The sequence below is a fragment of the Urocitellus parryii genome, chromosome 2 (genome assembly GCF_045843805.1).
Source record: "Urocitellus parryii isolate mUroPar1 chromosome 2, mUroPar1.hap1, whole genome shotgun sequence".
Taxonomy (NCBI): Eukaryota; Metazoa; Chordata; class Mammalia; order Rodentia; family Sciuridae; genus Urocitellus; species Urocitellus parryii.
Genome location: NC_135532.1, coordinates 130,397,652 through 130,421,094, shown reverse-complemented (window position 1 = coordinate 130,421,094; position 23,443 = coordinate 130,397,652). Strand labels below are relative to the sequence as shown.

The 23,443-nt window shown below is 40.8% G+C and overlaps 1 protein-coding gene across 1 annotated transcript in view; it reads left to right on the top strand.

Moving 5' to 3' along the window:
• The first annotated feature begins 3,830 nt into the window (after positions 1-3,830).
• Positions 3,831-23,443, top strand: part of Lrrc31 (leucine rich repeat containing 31) — a 31,185-nt gene continuing 11,572 nt past the window's right edge. Inside the window, exons 1-8 of the mRNA XM_077795507.1 lie at positions 3,831-3,883; positions 5,881-5,975; positions 12,991-13,134; positions 15,887-16,054; positions 18,507-18,674; positions 18,906-19,073; positions 19,882-20,049; positions 22,901-23,068. Of these exons, the coding sequence (XP_077651633.1) occupies positions 3,831-3,883; positions 5,881-5,975; positions 12,991-13,134; positions 15,887-16,054; positions 18,507-18,674; positions 18,906-19,073; positions 19,882-20,049; positions 22,901-23,068 (1,132 nt within the window). The remainder of the gene's footprint in view (positions 3,884-5,880; positions 5,976-12,990; positions 13,135-15,886; positions 16,055-18,506; positions 18,675-18,905; positions 19,074-19,881; positions 20,050-22,900; positions 23,069-23,443) is intronic.

Genomic DNA, 23,443 nt, shown 5'->3' with positions numbered 1-23,443 from the left:
GGGTGGGCCAGGATCACTTCCCCAGCTCATGGTTTTCCTGTGGCTCTTAGAAGGAGATAAGCAGTGTACTTGTACTTTCTGAAACTACCTTTTCTGTTCTCTTTCCCCATTTTTATCTGGATGTTCTCTTTCCTGTGCCCTTAGGTCTCTGGCTGTTCAATTTAGACTTGGCTGCCAGCAGATTCTCCTCCGTGGGGCATTTTGTCCTGGAAAGGAGATTAGTCGGTTGGTCTTGAGGTTTAATAGGGTGCAGAGGTTCCCACACCATCTAACTTTTCCTTTGCGTTCACCCCCCCCCCAAAAAAAAACTCCTTTCCAAATCTGGCAGCTGTTCTCAAAAAGACTCTAAGGGTTTAAATGCTGAGTGAGGACATTTTAATTTGGGGGTAAAGACCATTTTATTATAGGCTTGCTGGCTCTTTGCTTTGTACCTCCTCCTGCCCACCTGCCGATTCCATGCGTTCCATGGGGGCCTTACTGCTGTCAGTCAGTCATCCCTCCCCTTATATTTAGGGATTCAGGGGACGCCTCGTCTCTCTCATAGTTGGTAGAAATGGTTGTGCATTTTGGCGGACTGGAGATTCAAAATTACACTATCGCCACTTGCATTTGCCTGGAAACTGCTATCAAATATTTTTAATTTCTAAAAGTTCTTTTGTTCTCTGGATGTTTCCTTTCTTATATCTTCTGGTTCTTGATTTATAAGCTCTACATCATCTCTTAACTCTCCAAGTAGAGAAAGTCTTTAGAAAGTCTTAAAAGACTCTAAAGTGTCTTCTTCTCCATATGTTGTCTTTAGTTTCTCCAAGTTTCCTTTTTCTTATTGTTTCTGCTTCTCCTTTTCATGCCAGAGTCTTTCCTCAACTATCTTGAGAACCTTGGTCCTCCATGCACATATAGAATTATGTGTCATATATTTGGGAGCGGTCAGTCCTTAGGCTTCTGTGTAGTGTGCTTGAGCAGGGATAGAGTCATTTAGTTGAGGGATCTCGACGGCTACTATGTAGGTCTTTTCTCTTGGGCTAGCCAGTTTCCCCGGGTAGGTGTCTTCCACTGTGCCTTTGTTGAGTGGTGGAAGAGGGTGGTTAGGCTTGGTGGCCAGTATGTTCTTAGAGGAACAGAAGGGGATAAGGAAGGGTGTGATGGCTCAAGATATAAATTTAACTTCTTTTTTGGATAAGGTACTCAAAACACGACCAGTATCTGAGTTTAGATCACTCTGTGTTTCAACCTGTCCTGAAAATAAACTTTCTTTCTTAGTTTTTTTTCCTTTGTGGTATTGGGAATTGCACCTGGGGGCACTCAAACACTTAGCTATATCTCCAGCCCTTTTTATTTTTTTTTATTTCGAGACAGGGTCCTGCTAAATTGCCCAAGCAGGCTTTGAACTTGTAATCCCTCTGCCTCAGCCTTCTAAGTAGCTGGGGTTACAGAATGGGCCTCTGCACCAGCAAACTTTCTACCCTTTGACAGGGTGGAGAAGAGGTGGTTATCTGGCTACCCTGGGATGAGAAATGGTATCTAACATTTTAATGCCTTACAAACTAATCCATTTTTGTACAGTCCTACCCATATCCCATTTCCTTCTTAGGAATTACCTGGCATCTTCAATCACTAAGCCTTTTGAGAGTCTATAGTTGAAAATTTTGTTCTCTCAATCCTACCAGGCACTTACCTTTAAATTCAGTCATTCTCTCTAGAGTCCAAAATTGTATTGACATATATCCAGTTCTCTTTACCCTTATAGAGTTATGACTAATTATTATTTTTTTGGTACCAGGGATTGAACCAGGAGGGGTTTCATCACTGAGCCACACCCCAGCCCTATTTGATATTTTATCTAGAGACAGGGTCTTGCTGAGTTGCTTAGGGCCTTGCTAAATTACTGGCTTTGAACTCAGATTCCTCCTGCCACAGCCTCCTAAGCCTCTGGGATTATAGGCATGTGCCACTATGCCTGGCTAGAATTATGACTAAACAAAACAAAACAAAACAAAAAATAATCTTTAACTATTGTTTCCATGGGGTTTCAAAAAGAGCAGGGGTGAACACATATTTACCTCTGAGATCCATTCAATAGACATTCTGCCATTCCTTTAATAAATCTTTTTCTATTTACATTAACTGTGAATAGTAGTATTTACTAAACTTCTATAAATATGTCTAATAATATCTTTTCAAGGTTAGAGTTCTGATAGGGATGAACTAAGCCCATCAGGCATAAAACTCAAGATACTGTATGTTCTTAAAGTGCTTTAGAATTAAGTGAAGTTTTTTTTAATTACTTAGGTTTTAACTTTTAATTATTTAAAATTTATATATATATATGGGTTTTAAAAATTCTTACCACACTTATGAATACATAAGAAGGAAAATGAAAGCAGAAGTTGATTAAGGTATTCCTAGAACTTCTTTACATTGAGAGTTCTAGTTCTAGGTCACTTTTTAAAAATATACTGTTAAAATTTTTAATTGAGTAAAAAACACATAACATAAAATTTATCATATTAGCCATTTTTAAGCATAAGTTCTGTAATGTTGTGCATTGAATCTCCAGAACTTTTTTGTCTTTTCATTTTGCAAAACTCCATACACATTAAATAACTACACATTCCCCACCACCACCCAGCTACCCTGTCCTTAGCAACCACCATTCTAGTTGCTGTTTGCATGTTTGACACTTTAGATACTTTGTGTGGCAGTATTGTCCTGTATTGTCTTGCTGTGAATGAGTTACTTCTCTTGCCATAATGTTCTCTAGATTTATCCAAGTTGCAACATGAAACAAGATTTCTGTTCCTTTCTAAAAAGCAGATTTTGTAGAGAAAGGGAAAAAAAGTGCATCTCACTTTAACAAGCAACATTGAAAAGAGGATTCACTCTGAAATACTGAATCAAAAAATGTAAGGCCTTTGAAAAAGCATTTCTTAAAAAAATTAAAAATGTTAAGCCCAAACCTAAGAATGGAAAACAAGGGTATTCCTCAGTTCTGCAAAAGTAGCAGAATACAAACAGCTTACATGTAAGAGAAATAACCCATCAAATATGAATTACTCTTGGGTTTTTTTTGGCAATAACCTAGCTTACCAAGAATACAATAAATGTCTAAAGTAACTGCTCAATTAATGTCAGTGGGCTGAATTGAAATTAATTTTCCCAAGGGGCTCTTAAGTGAATGCCTTTGGTCCCAGGAGAAGAGACAGTTTTCAGCTGCTGTAGTGTGAAGCCTGTACTGTGATCTGAAGCCCTTCCGAAATCCCGTTTCCGGGTTTATCTTCATATAGTCAAGTCCAGGCTGAGGCAAGGGAGATGCAGAAGATTTGGTTAAGCCCATTTTTAAAGCTTGAATATGGGATGCCTGAGGGTTTATTAAACTTTATCATGTAAAGAGGAATTTTCCCAAATGCATTTCGAGGAAAAATATTTTTTTTTCAAAGTTGCGCATGACAACCTGCTACTTAAATGAGGATATAGTAAGCAATGTGCAGGTGCTTTGCCCTCTTAGCTCCCAAGTCTCCCTTCCCAGTAAGGGCTCCTTTCTGGATTACTTCTTGCATTTCTCTCCTTCCTTTGGTTTCCTCTTCTGTTGGTTGGGTCCTGCATGGGTCTCTTGCTTGCCCTGGCTCCCCAGCTCCCTGGTGTGCTATTAACCTGCATAGATAACTCAGCAGGCCTCAGAACTGGGTGGGGTTTTGTTTGGGCAAATTACCACATCCTGGAGCACCTCCAGCAGTGTTTTCTTAAGACTTGGGGAGTTGGAGTCTGTACACTTTGGGGTGGGGTGGGGGGCGGGTAGTGAAGCCGTTCACTGAGCAGGCTTCTGAGAGAAAATGGCCTTGCATGAATCTCCAGAAGGTGAAATTGGGTGCAAACGACCCTGGAGGTAAGTCTTGGGTGGGGATTGGAAGACCAGTACAATGAAATGGGTTTATGGGGAAATTTGGGATCAGGGTGAGACAACCAGTTCTGCAGGCTCTGCCAGGTTTATGAGAGAATCTCAGTAGGGGGTCCTTCCTGTCTCTTTCCCACTTAACCCCATTTAACGACCTTGTGGGGAGGCCAGTGTAATTGAAGCAATCATCTGGTTGCATTGCTGTCTGTTTCTGGGTAAACCAGGACTGGTTCCTGTTCTGATATGAAAAGAAAATTTAAAAAAAGAAAATGGGATGTCCAGGTGTGATCCTAAAGCAGCACTCCAGATGTACAAGAACATTCCATCCCACAGGCTATGATGGGTTCTGCAAGGTCAGTTTTTAAGATTTTCTGTACATAATGTTTCAAGAGCCGTTCTGGAAACATAATCACAGAAAGAACTATTTAATAGAAAGAGAACCAATTTCAAGAATCTCTGAATTCTACTTACAGTTGTATTCCTTTTATTTAAGCCTTTAACCCTCCCATAAACTGTAAGCTAATGTCTAGAAAAATGATAGATCAGACCCCAGGAATCCTTTTTGCTTCTAATCATACCAGACTCCACCCTTAACCTCCATTCTTCCTTGTTCCCCAGCTCCAGGCAAACCAGGATTCATGCCTAAAGCCAAGGAAGGCTCTTCTAGAACTTCAGGCCTGGTAACTTTTGAGCTTGCTGTTTTGTGCCTGGCATGACCTTCCCTCTCTTCACGGTTTTTTGTTTGTTTGGGTTGGTTATTTTATTTTCAGAATATATATATCTCCTTTCAATTTGCTTTTGCTTTGCTTTCTCTATCATGAATTTCTCTCTCTCTCTCTCTCTCTCTCTCTCTCTCTCTCTCTCTCTCTCTCTCTCTCATAGATATATGTATATATTATCAGCAAATATTCATCTATGGTCATGTCATTATTCACCTATGTTTTTTCTACTTCAATACAAACACCTAAACAAATTTTTACAGAAATGGAAATAATACAAGCTGATATTTGATAGGTTTTTTAGAATAACATTTTTCTTCTTTTTAGGTTTATGTCCCATAACTTCATAATTACCCAACATCCTGCTTTTTAATTACTCTTCACTTTCTAGTTACCTCTCTGTTCTTCAAACTCCAGGCAATGTTACTCTTGCTCAGACTGTTCTCTGAGGCAGGCTTCACTCACCCAGGAAGTCCTCGACTCCTTCTGCCTCTCCTCCCTGCAGCCCTGTCCCACATGATTACAGTCGTCCGCACATAGGTCCATCTTCCCACCTGCATCAATGACAAGAGCTGGGTCTTGTTTGTCCTTGAACCTCTCACATCTAGAAATAGTAATCCACCCACAGTTATTTCTTTAAAAGTATTCATGGAATGAATGAATTCTTTACTGCCAACATGTTTTTCCATGAGATGGTGGTAGAGAAAATATGGAAATGGTAAGATATAAAAGGAGCTATATAGGAGAAGAGGCTGGGTTGCTGAAGGCAATTTCCTCTAGCTTTGCAAACAGCCAGTCCTGCTGAGAGGCACCCGAAAGTCCTCCTTAATTGACATCTCTTACAAGGTAGCACTAATTGGCTTCTGTAGCTTAAAGTCTATTGGCACAGTTGATACGTTTGCCAAAGTAGTGTTTAATGATCTGTATCTCACACAATAACATAGGGCAAAGTTAAAAACTCAAATTTGCTTTGGCTTTGTATCTGTTACCATCACGGATCCTGGGCTGCCTCATTCATTTTTTATGTTAAACATTACCAACAATAAACAGTTTGGAAAAGGACACAGGAAACTCATGTAAAGGAGGATGTTTTGACAGAGTATTGTTTTCTTCCAAGCAATCCTAGAAAACAGAAAGGCATCAGAAGCTGTTCTACTGAGAAAGACCCTTTCAACTTGACCATGAGTCAAAAAAGGAGGAAAAATTCCTTAGAGAAACTAAGTCCCAGATTTCATTTGCCAGCAAATTTCCTGGGTGCTCAAGACTCAGGTTCAAAGCTGAAAGCAGAAAAGACAACAGTGACTTTAAAACAACTGTTCCCCAGCCCAGCAACGGGTCCCACAGGATGGCCACCTCAGACACTGGTAAACTATTAGATGCTACTATTTATTTTTTAGAATAATGTTTTCCTGTAAAGAAATCTGTGTGTTAAACCAAAGCTGATGAGTCTCTATGCTAAACATTTATGTTACTTTCATGTTTTCAATAGTTTGGCTTTTCAAAAGTTTTTACTTTTAGGTTACAAAAAGCAATACAATATTATAAAAGGTTTAGAGGAAATCCCCAACTTTCTTTCATTATAACAGAAAAGATCAATTTTTTTTTACTTTTTTTTTTTATTTTTTGAGATGTGGTCTTGCTGTGTTGCCCAGGCTGGCCTCCGACTGCTGGGTTCAAATGATCCTCCCACCTTGGCCAAGACTAGGGGTATGCACAGTTGTATCCAGCTCTGTCCTTTCTTTAAAATTGCCTTCGGTCTTTTTGCATATGTATGCATTTATGTGCAGTCAGTAAGCCAGTCAACATAGTGCCTACTGTGTTCCAGCCACTGCTAGAAATACAGCCATAAAAAAAGTACATTATATAAACAATGACCCCAGTGCAGATATAATTCCAGGTGTTAAGTGATATGGGGGGGGGAGCAAGCTAAGAAGGCAGAGAATGACGTTGGCACCGGGCACTATTTTAGTTGGGTCTAGAAAAAGGGAGTCTCATTTGGTAGCATTTAAGCACAGATCTGAATAAAATTAGCCATGTGGAAGGAATGAATGAAGCCAGACATATGCACATGTTGGGAAATGCTTTCTAGGCACAGGGAGCTCCAAGTGCAAAGGCCCCAGGTGAAAGTGAGCCCAGAGTATGTGAGAGCGAGCCAGGAGGTCAGGGATGCTGAAGATGAGAGATGTGGGAGACAAGTCCAAGAGGCAGCTAGAGCCGGACAGGCATCTCTTGCACAGTTGTAATGTTACAGAAAATATGGAAAATTTTGGCCCTGGAAAGAGACAAGCGGCACTTGGAGCTATAGAAGAGAAAGGTTTGGTCAGCACTGGTTGGGGCTCAGCGGGGTCCTCTCCCAAAGCTGAGCACAGTTCTTTGTTCTCAGTATCTTTTCTACAGCACAGACTTTTGGGTTTCAGGGCTTTCTTATGGAAGTAATCATGATGTCTCCCCCTTTCTCCACGCAGCTTTGGTTCCTGCCATAGATGCTGAGCAAGCATGATTGCAGAAGCAGAAACTAGCAGGTTGTAGCTATTAACAGAGATAAAAAGAAACATCTTAGGTAGGAGTTGCTGCTTCAGTAATAGTTTATAAATCTTTCCTGAGCTTACATGGGACCTTGATCTTACTTTCAGAACATATTCTCTTTTTCCCCCTCTGATAACAGGTATTGAACCCAGGGGTGCTTAGTCACTGAGCTACATCCCTAGCTCTTTTTATTTTTTGAGGCAGGCTCTCACTGGGTTGCTTACATTCTTGCTAAATTGCTGAGGCTGGCTTGGAACCTGTGATCCTCTTGCCTCAGCCTCCCAAGCTACTGGGATTACAGGAATGTCCCACCACACCAGGCTCAGAAAATATTCTTTTATATGTATGTATGTATCTATCTGTCTATCTACATATATATGTAAATGCAATAGATGCATCTTTTCTTGATATTTTTTGTATTTTTATTTTATTTTTTTATGGTGCTGAGGATCAAGTCCAGTGTCTCACACATGCTAGGCAAGCACTCTACCACTGAGTCACTAACCCAGCCCCAGAACATATTCTTATACTGCTCAATCCCATTTTGCTACACGATGTGTATATGTCTAATTTTCGTAGATGCATAATATTCCATTACATGATATAATTAGCTTCTTCTTTCACCCTCTTGCAAATACTCTTTCCTATTACCTGCTTCACTGTATTTCAGCAAATTGTTCTCTTCTTCTTCTTCTTCTTCTTCTTCTTCTTCTTCTTTTTTTGGTATAAATTGACAGAATAGGGATTACAAATTAAAGGGTTCTGAGAATAAAAACTGCCAAATCTCTCTCCAAGGTTATGTGTCATATTCAATGTCATCAATATATTCAATGTATTTTTAAAACATTTTATGCAAACATATACAAAAATGAAGCAAACAGTAGAAGGAGTTCCTGTGATCACCTACCGTTAGCAAGACAGACAGTATTGTTTCATTTATACCTAACTCACTTCCCCTGGATTGTTTGGCATCAAATACTAAATATAATGCTGTTTCACCAGGAGGTAAATTAAATATATTTAAAGCATTTTTTGTTAAGAGAAAGTTACTGTCTACTTTTACAAGGAGACGATCTACATTAGAAAGTTGTTCATATTTGTTTCAAAGTGTGATCTGGAGCTTCAGGAAAGTGGTTAATGAATTCCTGTAATAGTGCTTAAGTTAACCATGCAAAACCGAGCAGTTGGTCACCCCGGCTGGGCAACACTGCCCCCACACCCCGAGTCCATGTTTGTCTTCTCCATTTCCGTTTCTCCCCAAATCCAGGGGCCCCTGGAGTCTTGTTAATTCTGCCTTCAGAGGCCCTCAGTCCTGGTTCCTCCTCTCCATGGCTGTGGTCTGGCTCTCATGGTTGTTTGCCTGCACCACCTCCACAGCCTCCTCATTAGCTTCTCTGCTTCAAGTTTGCTCTATTGCCAACCTTCCTCCACTCTACCACTGAAGGCTCACTCTTTCTTCCTTCCTTTTTTTTTTTTTTTTGTACCAGGGATTGAACCCAGGGGTGCTTAACCACTGAGCCACATCCCTAGCCCCTTTTATATTTTTATTTAGAGACGGGGTCTAAATTGCATAGGCTTTGCTACTTTGCTGAGGCTGGCTTTGAACTAGTGATCCTCTTGCCTAAGCCTCCCGAGCCCCTAGGATTATAGGCTTGCACTACCACACCCAGCCTGAGTTCTCTTTGTAAACCAGAGATATGACGGTCTCTCATCTGCTTAAAACCCTTCACTAAGTCTCTGTTGCCTTGAAGAGAAAGTCTTCCCTCCCAAGCATGGACTTCATGTAGAGCAGATGGATATTTCTTCATGACCTCTGCCTACCCCTGACCTCCTACCACAGCCCATATTCATCCTGTTCTCCTGACATTCTGACTTACTTACAATTTCCTGAACTGGACTTGTTTCCCCCAAGTGGTTTCCTGGGCCCAGAAAACCTTCTCTTGTGTGACCATCCTCCTCCAAAATACCCACACACCTGACTGTCACTCATTTTCAGTGCAATTCAAACACCAATTTCTCTTAGAAGCTTTCAAAAGTCACCTACCATGCCTGGGAACACTATCTCTGAGGTTCTTTTATTTATTTATTTATTGGTTGCTCAAAACATTACAATGATCTTGACATATCATATTTCATACATTTGATTCAAGTGGGGTATGAATTCTTATTTTTACCATGTGTACAGATTGCAGGATCACATTGGTTACACATCCATGTTTATACAAACTGCCATACTAGTGTCTGTTGTATTCTGCTGCCTTTCCTATCCTCTTCCTATCCCCCCTCCCCTCCCCTCCCCTCCCATCAACTCTCTCTACTCCATCTACTGTAATTCATTTCTCTCTTTTTTTCCCTTTCCCTTCACATCCTTTTATATGTAATTTTGTATAACAATGAGGGTCTCCTTCCATCTTCCATGCAATTCCCCTTCTCTCTCCCATTCTCTCCCACTCTCTGAGGTTCTTATTGTCACCGAGGCATGCTGCATACACCCATGGTGTGCCTCTATTGCGCTTTTCGTCTGCACTGTAACTGTGTCTTTCTTGTCTGTCTCCTCCGGTAACAGGTAGCCCTCTGAACACAGGTGCTGCAGGCTGCTCGGCCCCGGGTCAAGCGGGCTGGCTGAGCTCCACTCCTGCCGCTGCGCTGCTCTCGCCAGCACTGCCTGCCGCACTCCTGCTGGGCGCTTCCCTACTGGGCTGTCAGTGCACGCCGGCTTGCAATCTTGCAACCCGGTTGGGCACAAAAACACAAGCCAGTCAAACTGAAACAAAGTTTTATTTTGTGAGAGGCAGTGTGAGTCCCCTAACAAGTGGGTCCATCCACGTGTGTGTCCTGAGGGGGGGGGGCTCCACTTCCCCTGGAACACCCTCCTACCATCCTTTCCCAACCAATGGGAACTCTCCCATTACAAGAGTGACATGAGTAACCTGAGTCCCGAAACGGGCCCAGGTAAACAGCAGGAGTCCAATTAGCATATGAATGTAACTTAACATAATCATAATTTGAATGGCTGGCTGGCAGTCACTAAACCCAAAGGTGCCTGTATCAATATTTTTGCTGTGGCTCCTAGCACACAGGACCTTGTTACCTTGGCTCCCTGAGCAGTACCACTCATGTGACCAACATTTCATAATGATTTATGGAAGTATTGCTCTTCTGGATAGTAAACAACAGAAACCAACCCTGACATTTAAGTTGGAAAGGAACTCAATGAGAAGATACTGGTGAGCTCACAGAACTAACTGGAGAACCAAGAGATTTTGTTCAGACCTAAAGCAGCCAGTAAGAGGGCCCAAATCATTCCACAGAGCTACTCCTGTGACCACTGCTCTGTCCTCCATGGAGGGCTGGACCTCCCCCCAGCTCAATTCTATAGCGTGGCTCATTTGTTTTACACACTGAGCATGATATAAGAGATCATTTGCAGAAAATGTTTTTGAACAAAAACTAAAATAAAGTCTTTGAAGAAATGTCTAGGCGTCTCCTAAGTTAGTACTCATACGTAGGCATTTTGATCAAGACATAGAGTGTTGGTTTATTTTGGTAATTAAGAACTGTAGAGCCAAAATTCAATTATTTGTTCATTCAACAAATATTTCTCAAGTACCTCTCAGGTAAAAGGCACTACTGAGTCCCCTGATCATGGGAGGCTTCAGTAAGTTTAAATCATTATGCTCTAGAGAAATGAGCCAGGCAGGAAATACATCCATTCTGTAGAGGAATAAACCAAGACTCAGAGAAGTGAGGTGAGTTGTTCACTTAATGGGCTCATGATTTGAACCCAGTGTTCTGTCTGTGCTGCTGTAGACTTGTCAATCATCTACAGAGCAGCCAGGTAGGTACATGCTGGACGGAGAAGAGATTCCTGAATCTGTCGATTAGTAGGTCACTGTTGGTGACTTTTAAAAAGTGATTTGGATAGCTGAGTGTGGCAACCAGAACTGACAGTGTGGTGAAGAAATGGGGCTGGCAAGTACAAACCACTCTTTCCAAACATTTGACAATAAAGGAAACGGTTGACAAAACAGTGACTTGAGTAGATAAGAGAAGACATGAAAAGTTGGTGGGGCTGGAACTTGTATGTTGGAGATTTTATAAAGAGAGAAGACAATAAGATGCAACACAGAGAAATATTTTAAAATGCAAAAGTCACACACACCAATATTTGCTTTGGAGCAAAATATTCTGAGTTCAAATTCTGGCTCTGCTTCTGACTATTAATTAGTAGTCTAAGTTTCCAAAGCTATGAATAGTTTGTGACTCTTATCATTAAGTTTAGGCAAGATGTCCTGTACTTGTGAGCAGGTAAGAGGCAATCCTTCCCTGCTCCGAGTCCCACAGCTCTCTGCTCTGCCCCACTCAAAACTAGAGGTGCTAGATAAAATTACATGTAATGTGGGACATACTAAAAATAATTCTTTTTGTACCTGAAATTTGAATTTAACCAAGTACTTGTTTTTGTATTTCTCATATCTGGCAATGCTACCTCAAATAAAATACCTTGTATCCAATGTGCCATGACAGAAATTTCAGACCAATGGGGATGGTGCTGCCTCCTACTGGTAGAACCTGGCAAGACCAGCCATCATGTGTGCACCTGTTTCTTACCAAAAACAGCAAGTCACAAGATACACGGTGGTTGAGAAGTGGAGTTTTATGAACCTTCTAATCTTTTAGTCTAAACTTATTACTACCATAGCCTACTATCTTTTTAATTTTTTACTGGTATTGACTATTCTTCTTAACCACTTTTTTTGTCAGGGTTAGTAAAATATTACCGTGCCATCAGAACTTAGGATTTCCTTTGGGATTTCAATATGCTCATTTTATATATTTAAAATTATACTTTTTAGCTGGGCATGGTGGTGCACACCTGTAATCCCAGTGACTTGGGAGTCTGAGGCAGGAGGATCAAAGCCAGCCTCAGCAACTCAGTGAGGCCCTCTGCAACTTAGTGAGACACTGTCTCAAAATAAAACATAAAAAGGGCTGGGGATGTGGCTCAGTGGTAAAGCATTCCTGGGTTAAATTCCTAGTATCGAAAATAAATAAATAAACACCTAACAAAACCACTTTAAAGTCACTCTCAGTACCTGCATCTTTATTTATCCTTACAAAAGAATGATGTACTTTATGTTTGTTTTACGTGCTGGCACAGGTAAATAGAGGAGAACTGGTACATAATAGGTGCTTAATGAAGTACCTTTTGTTATTATGATATCATGTTAGCATAGTGCTATTACAGAGAACTTGTTGAGGTGTAAGCAGTCCCTAAGAGCAAGAAAGACAAATGAGGCTTTCTGAAGTCATTCTCTGGCAGGAGTTGAGAAAATAACCAAAGCTCTCCAGGACACTGTTGTCTCTGGATTTCTGTGTGCCAATTGAACTATCTAGGGGCTGATCCGCACATGGTTTCCTCACTCCCGCTGACCACCTGAATCTCATTGACAATGAGATTCAATGCTTCTTTACCTGTTTAATTTTTGGAGGCAAATATCTGAGCTTCCTGCCTGTCAGTTGTATTTGCCAAAGGTATGTGTGTTCTTGAGGCAGCAAGCGTCTCTCAGTTGCCCAGGAATGCAATTCTGTCTTCACACTGAGAAGTCCAGGGCAGGTCAGGAAAGAAAATCTACTGAGTGGCTCAGGCTCCTGGAGGGTTGGTGTCTGAGCACCTGGAAGCAGGAACAGGGTCAAGTTTTGTGCCTGGTAAGTGTGTCCCCTTTTGAGGTGGGTTTCCTAGGGAATGATTCAGGGTTGTTATCAGGGTTTCTTTTTCACTTGTTTTATATGGTCATTAAGCCTCTTTAATGCTCTCTGTTATTAAAAGACAATTTCTCTATTTTTATATAGCTAACACTCTCAGTTCAGAAACGCAATTGGGATCCAGGATGGAGAAAAATGATCAGTTCCTGCAGACGCTGGGCAAAAAGATCGTCAACAAGTGTCTAGATTTGAATAGCTGTGGATTAACAACCGCAGATGTGCGCAAAATGGGTCTGTATGCAGCTGACCTTGTACAGAGAAATACAGGGCTTTTATGTTGAGATGAGCAGGCAAAACACATTCAGTGACTTTGGTAGGCCAAAGTTTGCTGAGCAGTGCGAGATAATGTCAGAAAGAACTGCTGCAACACTATTTATTTATTTATGATGTTAATTCGGTGGCACATGCAAGTAATCCCGGCTGCTCAAGAGGCTGAGGCAAGAGGATCCTAACTTTGAGGACAGCCTCAGCAATTTAGTGAGATCTTGTCTCAAAATAAAAAGGGCTCAGTTGGGCACAGTGGTGCATGCCCATAATCCCATTGACTTGGGAGGCTGAGGCAGGAGGATGATGAGTTCAAAGCCAGTCTCAGCAACTTTGCGAGATCCTGTCTCAAAATTAAAAATTTTTCAAAAGGGATGGGAATGTGGCTCAGTGGTTAATGCCCCTGAGTTCAATCCCTGGTATGTATAAATGAACAGATAGATAGGGCTAGGAATGTAGCTCAGTGGTAGAGACCTCTTCTGTTCGATCCCCGATACTGGAAAAAAATTAGCTGACCCTTCTTCAACCCTTCATCATTCTTCAAATATTTGAGCTGATTTTAGATTGATTCATTTGTTTTTTTCCTAAGCAAATTTGCCTACCTAGTAATTACCTCTTTATCCTTAAAATACATCTGTTCTTGCATTTGATATAAACTCATAAAACTCATCCATAAAACTGAGCCCTGATAGGAATTTAAAGAAGTATTATGCTGTTCATTATTGTGGGATGAAAAGTATAACTCTGGGCAATTATTGCTTACACATTTTTATAAACACACATATACCTTCCATTTTCTGAAAAGCCCTCCTCCCCACACCACCTTTTTTTTTTTAACTCTCTTTTTCTTAGATATCTTAAAACAAGCCTTTAATTAGATTGTACATGTCTGCCAACAAAGAGAGAAACAGAATCCGTTTTGAGTGAGGGGTCCTTAACCATTTGTTCTGATCTATTCGGGCTGTAGACTGGGTTAATTCATAAAACAGAAACCTACTTCTCACAGTTTTGGAGCCTGGGAAGTCCAAGATCAAGACTTCATAGATGGCACCTCCTAACTCTGCCCTCACATGATAGAAAGGGCCAAAAAACTTCCCTTGAGCCTCTTTTAAAAGGGCATTAAGCCCATGCATAAGGGCTCCACCTTCATTACTTAATCACCTCCTACAGGCCCCACCCCTTAGTGCTGTTAGACTGGGGATTAAATTTCAACATATGCATTTTGGGGGTCTGTGAACATTCAGATCAGAGCACTATTTTATTTAACACTTGGACAGGTCCCTTAAGAGGAAACTGTGGTTCCTCGTGCATATGGGATCAGAATCCACTTGCAGAGGGCATGGAAATGCGATCACCAGAATCCAGCTCAAACCTAATGAATCAGCCTTTCAGACGGGCCCCACAATTCTGTATTTTAACAAGCCTCACATGGGGATTCTGATGCAAGCTGAAGTTTGGCCGCTGGCCTGTATGTTGTGTACGGGTATTGCATTTTCTTAATGAGATTACTAACAGGAAGGAGGCTTGATTTCCTTTGTTAAAATCAAAATTGGAGTAAAAGGTTATGGGACACAATCATCTGCTAATTCAATGTTTGATGTTAAAAAAAAAAAAAGCACGTGGTTGGGGCTGGGGTTATGGCTTAGTGGTAGAGTGCTTGCCTACCATGTGTGAGGCACTGGGTTCAATCCTCAGCACCACATTAAAAAAAAATAAAGAAAGAAGATAAAGGTTTATATATATGAAGAAAGGACAAATCTTTTAAAAAGAAAAAAAAAGCATGTCACTGTGTTTTTTCCTTTTTTTTCCTAATGTATTCAATAGTTTAATCCTTTTTATAATATTTTGATTATGGTAAATAAGATGCAGTTGCTAAAGTGCTTTTCATGCTAGTGGAAACTTTTTTATTTGTCACATGGTTTCAGAATTTTGGAAGGACTGGAATTCCTGTGCCTGTAACCACAGAAACTCAATAGGCTGCTTGAATGTGACCACTATTTTAAAGTTCAAGACAGATTTAAAAGCAAGCAAGCAGAGATACTTTATCTCTTCTACTCTAGCATTTCCATTCTCAAGTTTTATTGCTTCAGGAGCTAGGTGCCCTTCAAGAATCTTTTCCACAGAAAGTAAATTCACTTTTAATGAGCAGTGGCAGAGATTTGGAGAAGGCTCCTATCAAGCTGTAAGCCTGTTCAAACCTCCACTTCTTGGTCAACTGAAGTATAAAGTAGTGATGGCCAGGTAATCAAGATAAAAAAAGAAAACATAACAGGCACAGCCAATCTCAGCAGTCCTGGCCTTTAGAGCATTTCCTAGCTCTGAGGATCCAATAGGGTGATGGGTGATGGGTGTCAGGGGGTTTTGCAAAATAAAGAGACTAGAATACATATCACAGTCACAGTGGTCCCAGCAGCAACAGTAGAATTATCATTACTACTATTGGGTTCAACCCCAATAAAGGATCTTATGAAGACATCACCATATTTTCAGGGTACAGTTATTTAGCATCGATAGAAAGCATCCCAAGAAATAGGAAATTTAAATGCCATAATTTCTCCAATTGTACAGCTTGAAAAATCCCTGTTTGGCTGAAAGTCAACATGGCTTACACCTCCCCCAACCTCTTATAGTGCAAAACTAATCTTGTGCATGTAAGATTTGAATTCTGCTTACTAAAAATTACATATACAAATCAGTATTTTCCTCTGTTTACTTCTAGTTGCTTTGCTGCCTTTTCTCCCAGACTTGGAAGAACTGGATATTTCCTGGAATGATTTTGTTGGTGGGAACCTCCCCTCAATCACTCAACAAATGCATGTTACCAGCAAGTTAAAAGTCCTGAGGCTGGCTAGTTGCAGACTTACCACTGAGGATGTCCAAGCACTGGGTATGATGAATGATTTCCTGGAAGCACCTTTGCACCTCAAACCCTCAAGGGCAAACAAATCTATATTACAGACTATCCCGGTGATCATGGTCAATATAATGCAATGCAATGCCGTGTTGGGCACTTGTACAACTGCTGAAGAGTTATGTGACCCTATACTTGGTGTTATGCTAAGCTCTGTGGATAAGGGAAGGAACAAGGCTGACCAGATAACTGCTTTCATGGAGTTTAAGTAAGGCTCTTGTAGCACTAGCTTGCTCTGGGTCTCTGTTACCTCATCTATAAAAGACAGGAGTTGGAGTAGATAATATTTAAGTTCTTTTCAAATTCCAAAATAATACCTCCCCTATTTTCCTACCCCCATTTAAAAAAATTGATCAAGACAAGATTTTAACTAAAAATGATGGTTTAACTAGAACTAGAACCTCAAATAAATCAGTTGATATACTGAACATAGGATAAAATCTGTACAAAGTCATACTACTTACCCAACTTTTTGGTTAAAAGGCTAGCTGGCTTGTTAGATGAAATGAATGTTTTATATTCTTTTTCAGTCTGAAGTTTCTTACTTTGATCACTTACATCTCTTTAAAGATTTCTGTTAGCACAATGTATGCCAACTGTCTCCTGGGTTTAGTCCATGGTAAGTTGAGGCTCCTGATGTCTCTGGTCACTTTCCTGTGGCCAAGGAGAAACACTAAACATCCTGGAGTTGGCCAGATCCTGGGTTAAATCTTAGCTTTGATTTTCAACTAACTGTGTAAACATAATAATTTAACAAGTAATTTGATCTTTCTGAAACTCAGCCTTTTGTTAATCTAATAAATGAGGCTAATATCTGCCTCAAAAAACTGTGGGAGAACTAATTAATTTCTGTAAAGTGCCTACTACATGCTTGGTACATAGTAGGTGCTCACTAACTAATAGTTCCTTTTTTTCCCCCTATTCTCTCATTCAAAATACCTCTCTGAGGGTGTACATGATCAATATAGCTAACAGTTAGCAGCTGGTTATTATGTAGCAGAGTCTCAAATTTAACATAACATTAATCATGTGTGAAATCAGTTTGGTTTCTTTATTTACCTGAGCTTTCACAATGCGTTGTCTGTAGGAATCCAAGAAGTTGAATTTCTGCCTTGAGATCCATTCCACACTTACCTGGTCTTGGAGAGACTCAGCACCCTTGTCACTGAAGTTCTGTACCTTCCTCCCTGTCCCAGAGCTGTTGTCTCTGGAAGAACTCCCAAATCCTCTCCCATGAAGGAGGTCTTATTTATCATCCATACTCTGTCCTCACTGAGCCTTAATGGCAGCTGGAGTACAAGGAGAACAAGTGGTTTATTGATATGATAACATCCATCAATCAGGAGGCATTTCAAAACTGTTACCTTTCTTAATTGCTTAATGCCTTCCACTCTCATGTTCATTGTAGACATAACTAATTAATCATCACTCTTTCTCTTGGATCCTGGGGATACTGTGGGGCTGTAGAAAGTCGCCTCAGGTTGACTGGCAATGACCCACAAATGACACTTGTTCATTCCTGGTTAAGATGTTGTAACTAATGGAGAATATGCATTTCAACCCAGAACTCCTGGACTCCCCGAACCTTAACCCATGGAATGAATAAACCATAGTAGAAGTCCCAGCCCAATTGCAGACAGTGGAAGAGAGGCTTTTGGATACAGGGATTTTCCAGAATCCTTAACTGATGGGTGTAAAGATTTATACTGAACATATGAGGAGGTACTTTTGCATGTGTGTGTTCTATTCCTCAGGCAGTAAAAATCATTTCTACAGCTAATCTCTCTGGTGATTTCCCTCATCTTGCCCAGCCTCCATTCTAGCCTTCAGAAGCTTTTCTGCTAGAAATGGCTTTAGACCGGAAATAGTCAAGTTTCACCCCTCCCTCTCTGTACCTCTCTCCCCTCTGAGGCTATGTGGTTGTGGTAGCTGCTAACACTCGGTGTTCTATTATTAGTTCCTCGCTGGCTGTTTAGCTGCACATGATATTCTTGATGATGAGGTGAGCTTTACCCCATGGTAGCCAGTTCACAGCTTTGCCTCACTTACACCCCAAACAGATCCCAGAGAGGACCGATGAGATCAAGCAGATGGCCTGGTACAGATATTTACTACCACAAAAACAACCCAGTAGAACCATCCTATTGATAGGTGGATTTATTTTAACAACAACCATTTTTTTTTCTAACGTCCAATCATGGCTTCATAATTTTAGAGAGACTAGAATAGCTATGCCTGCAAATATAAAAACTCACCCTTCTGTAAGGAGACAGGAACTGGGTCCTTATCTTCCCTCACTTCTGTGTCAACTAGCATAGCACCTGGCCCAGTTTTCATACTCCCGAAATAATGATTGTACCAATTTTGAAATGAATTTCTTGCTTTTCTGTGTAATGATCAACTGGATTTTTTGGCCATTCTGTAACAGGAGAAGCGCTTGATATGATACCTGAACTTGAAGAGTTAAATTTGTCCTGGAATAGTAAAGTGGGAGGAAACTTGCCTCTGATTCTCCAGAAGTTCCAAAAAGGGAGCAAGATACATGTCCTTGAACTAATGGATTGTGCCCTCACATCAGAAGATGGGGCATTTGTGGGTAAGTGGAATTTGGAAGAACTTTTCCTAGGGAAAAAAGAATGGGAAGATGTCCATGATTGGTAGCTTGGGAATCTACATTTGCTGGGCTTTCTCTTACCCTGTATTTTAAGGGAGGCTCACTCTATCCTCAGGTCTCTGGAAACTTCATTCTCTCTCCTTCTTTCCCTGGACTTTCACATGCTATGTTTTTACAGTGTTGCTCTTCTTGTTTGGATTTCCTGTCTTCCAGGTCGGTTGCTACCCAAGCTGCAAAGTCTTGAAGTACTTGATCTTTCCATTAACAGAAACATCGGTGGTAGTCTCAACAGTATTGCTCAGGGATTACAAAGTGCCTCAACTCTGAAAGTACTGAAGTTACATTCATGTGGATTATCACAAAAGAGTGTCAAAATATTGGGTGCGTTAACAACATATCTATAAAATATAAAATTATCATAAACCATCAGTATAGATGATGCACAAATACATATTTAAAAGCTCTTAGGAAATAAAACAAAAGGTAAGCAGTAGATATATTGGGGAATACAATTATGGATGGGTAATTTAAATATTCTTCATGTTTTATTTATTTTATTAATATTTTACAGTAAACATATCATGATTACAAAAATAAACTTTTGAAATGGCTGATTCTGAAAAGGCAGGATATTTTAGGCATGAGATAAGAGAGTAGAAAAGGGAAAAGTTTTTGTGATACTATAGCTGGCAGGTTTTCCGTGTCTTTGAAAAACTTCAGCATTATTTTATGCTCAGTGGTAGGAAGGAATTGGTATTGATAAAAATAATGGCTTCAATGGTGTCTATGGTTAAAACATTGCCCTGTGTGAAGTCTCCAGGTCGTAGAGCATGACACTGTGTTTTTTCCTCTGGCTTACAGAGCCTGTAATATCCTTCTCCTGGCAACTTGATAAGTCCAAGAGTCCACAGAAACTCCATTGCTCAAATATAGTTGGGGGCATATAGTTGTAGGATTCAGGTCAGAACCACTGGTCATCCATGCAGATGTCAGGGAGCATGTGTGTGGAATCATGTCAGATCCACACAGCACCAGCTGGCGGAAGTGTACTTACTGGTATACCTCCTTTTGGCTTTTATCAACACGGTGTGCTCAGTCAGCCTCTCTTCCTGCAGCACTTCTGCCTTCCTTGTCACATACCTTCCTACCACCTTAAAATATGTTAAAATGCCATTTTGACTCTTTTTAGATGCCGCTTTTAGATACTTGGGTGAACTGAGGAAATTAGATCTTTCCTGCAATAAGGAGCTGGGTGGAGGTTTTGAAGATGCATCAGCCCCACTGGTCATGCTAAAGCATCTGGAAGTCCTAGATCTTCACCAGTGCTCACTAACAGTGGACGACATAATGTCACTGAGTAAGTATATTCTGTAAAGGAGAGACTTTGGGGAACTTGGAAAATTTGAGATGTACATTTAAATTTAGTTTTTATGAAGTTATTGGAAGGAGCAAATTATCAAAGTTCTGGAACTATCTCAACACAGTGTTTAGCATATACTGAATGCTCAGTAAATGTTATTGAGTCTAGATTCCTCCTATGCACGGCTGTAAATGATAGATTTGGCACTTGGAGAAAAATTTGAATTTATGTTTCTGCTTAGCAATGAATCTTTTAGTGTCACGAAGCTGATTACAAACAGGTATGTAGAGAGAATGCCAAAATGATGTTCAAACTTGCCCAGTAAAGTCAAGCCACTCAAACAAGTGATGCTACAGAAAAAGAGCCAGGTAGTGGTACGTGATGGGTAAACATAATGGCTCAAGATAGGTTCACTTATTTCCCTACCATAAACATAGGTCTGTTGTTGCAACATGTTGTATGTGAATGCAATTTCCCACAGCAAACAGAGCAAGCATAGCCTTGAGATTAAGGGTTTTATTTTTATCCATGGCCACAATAAACCTTGAGCACACATTTGGAATCTGAGCACGGCTTACCATATAAACCTCTACTAGCTGAGGCCCCTGCCATCGCATGCCTAGATTATTACAAGATCCAAACAGTCTCCCTGTTCCCGCCCCCACTCTGCTTGAGTTCTCTACCCCTTTTCATTTACTCCACCTGGCCATGCTATCCTTCCTCACCTCTAGACACACCAGGCATGCACTGGCCTGGGGGCTTTTGCTCTTGCTCTCTCTGGACCATGGGCAACTCCAGGGTCAGTATGTGTCTCATTAGGCACCTGCACATTGCTCAAGCACAGGCACCTGCATATAGTTGGTCCCCAATATATGCATGTTGAATATATGAATAAATGAATAGATGAATGGCAAGCATGAATAAATATAATTGTAAAAAAATTTTAGTACAATTTGGGAGAAAAATAGTAAAATAGGTTTTCAGGTTTAGCATCTATCCTGTAGAACTGCTAAATTATTTCTCAGGTCCTTATCCCTTGATTTGGGGAAATGAGAAAATTTAAAGGTTTTTATGAAGATTTCTGAAGTACAAAAAAGAAAATTCCTTTGAGCCCTACATGGAGCATTATGTGGTGTTACCATCCCCTTGACCTATCAGAGCTGAGAGTCACACCTAAGGAGACAGGTGAGTTTTCAGGCCTCTGGATTCCCTTGGTGGAACCAAATAACATGAGTATCGCATCTTATCTTATTAAATAAGGTGGATAAGAGAAAGATTAAAGTGCTAGAGGATCTCCATGGCTACCACCAGTATAACTGAGGGATAATCCTTCCTTATCCAGGTCACAACCACTAATATGGATGAACAGCCTCAGAAAGCCAACTATTACGTAATAACTGGAGCAAATGGTATTGTCCACCTTCTACTTAATTTTTAAAGGCTGGAAATGCTTCATGACGCTAAATCACTGAACATTCATTTGTCTGATTGTTGCAGATAATTCCAAAGAAACTGAATTGTAGATCATTTGGTCAATAACTGTTGATTAATCTTCTAATTGTGCGAGGCACCATGCCATGGTCTACGGGAAACTCAGACAATCAAAGAGCTTCAGTATGGTAGCGGCAGGAATAAAAACAATCCCTATCCGGATTACACGGTGAGGTGGGGGTATTCAAGATGCTGGAAGAGGAGGAAGCAGTTCCACCTGTTGGGATGAAAACTCCCTGCCCGGCCTGCCTTCCCTTCCTTCGCTTCCCTCCTTGCACAAGCTTTTGTACCTCTGATCCCCATCCTGGGTACTGATCCCCATCCTGGGGTCGAGGTAGTCCCCCATACCTAGAACTTTCCTTCAATGAGGGAGACAGAAAACAAATACTAAACAAGAAAATATCACCCACAACAGTGGGTGCTGTCAAATAAAAAATAGGGTGATGTGAAGTGACCATGGGCTTACATTAGCTTGGGTGGCCATGGAAGGATCTGAGGAAATGAGCCAGCCTTCTGAAGATCCCAGGATACTGCATTTCCCATCTTGGTAGAGCTGGGGCAAAGGCCTGGGGGCAGGAAATACAGCACAGGATAGTGAATTAGGGGTAATAGGAACCACTCTGGTGCTGTTACTGACAGGTGCCCTGATTGCTTGGTTTCAATGCCTTCCTGCTTCCTAATACTTATATTCACCCCAACTTCCCTGCTTTTTTTTTTTTTTTTGTACCAGGGATTGACTCCAGTGGCATTTTATTACTGAGCCACATCCTCAGCCCTTTTTATTTTTTTATTTTGAGATGAGATCTTGCTGAATTGCTTAGGGCCTTGGTAAGTTGCTGAGGCTAGGTTTGAACTCACAATCCTCCTGCCTCAGCCTCCCGAGTTAAGGGATTACAGGTGTGTGCCACCACACCTGGCCTGGTACTTACATTCTAAGAAAAGAATGATATCAAACTTTAATATGTGTCAGGTACTGTACCAAGTACTTTGCATAGACCAATTCCTATCTTCCTAATGATCCTGTGAAGGATGTGTTTTATGGTTGAGAAAACAAAGGTTCAGAATGGGTAACTTGTTCCAAATCACACTGCTCTTTAGTAGTAGGATCCAGGACTGGAGCCCAGTTCTTTCTTTTCTCCAAAGTCTTTGTTCTTAACCTCTCTAGTCTGGGGAGAGGCTTTGAAGCAGAAAAGCCCGAGTGGCTTCCTGGGAAGAGGCTGGTTTGGAAGGTGTAAAAAGGACAAAGTCACACTGGGGAGAGTTGGTTGACTGTTCAGTTAAGAGGATTGTGACAACCCAACACTGGATGGGTCTGTGAGATGGTGCCTAAAACATGTCACTGTTGGTATTTTAACAGCCCAGATTATCCCTTTACTCTCCAATCTTCAAGAACTGGACTTATCGGCCAACAAAAACATGGGCAGCTCTTCTGAGAACCTACTCAGCAGGCTCCGATTTTTACCCGCATTGAAGTCGTTACTCATAAACAACTGCGCTTTGGAAAGTGAGACTTTCACAGCTCTCGGTGAGAGAATTGCCCAGATCCCTGCAGGCACCACGCAATAACGGGGGAGGGTCCATGCTCTCTTTCTCTATGCACAAATTTCATTCCAAAGCTCAAGCCACAGGTACAATGAGGTACGTAGTCATGAAGTTTATGACTATAGTTTGTCTTCTTAGGAAATATGCCCTCTTACAAGTGATCTTCTCAAGGCAAATGATTCTGGAAACTGCAGATTTTATATTTTAAATTTACCTTGTATATAACCAACTCTGGAGGGGTCTACACCCATGATAACTTAAAATTTTCCAGAAGTTTCCATCTGAATTGAGACTGCAGTACATTGATGGAAGGTGTGTGAGTCTTGCTGACTGAGTTCACTTCCTCACAGTTCTTTTT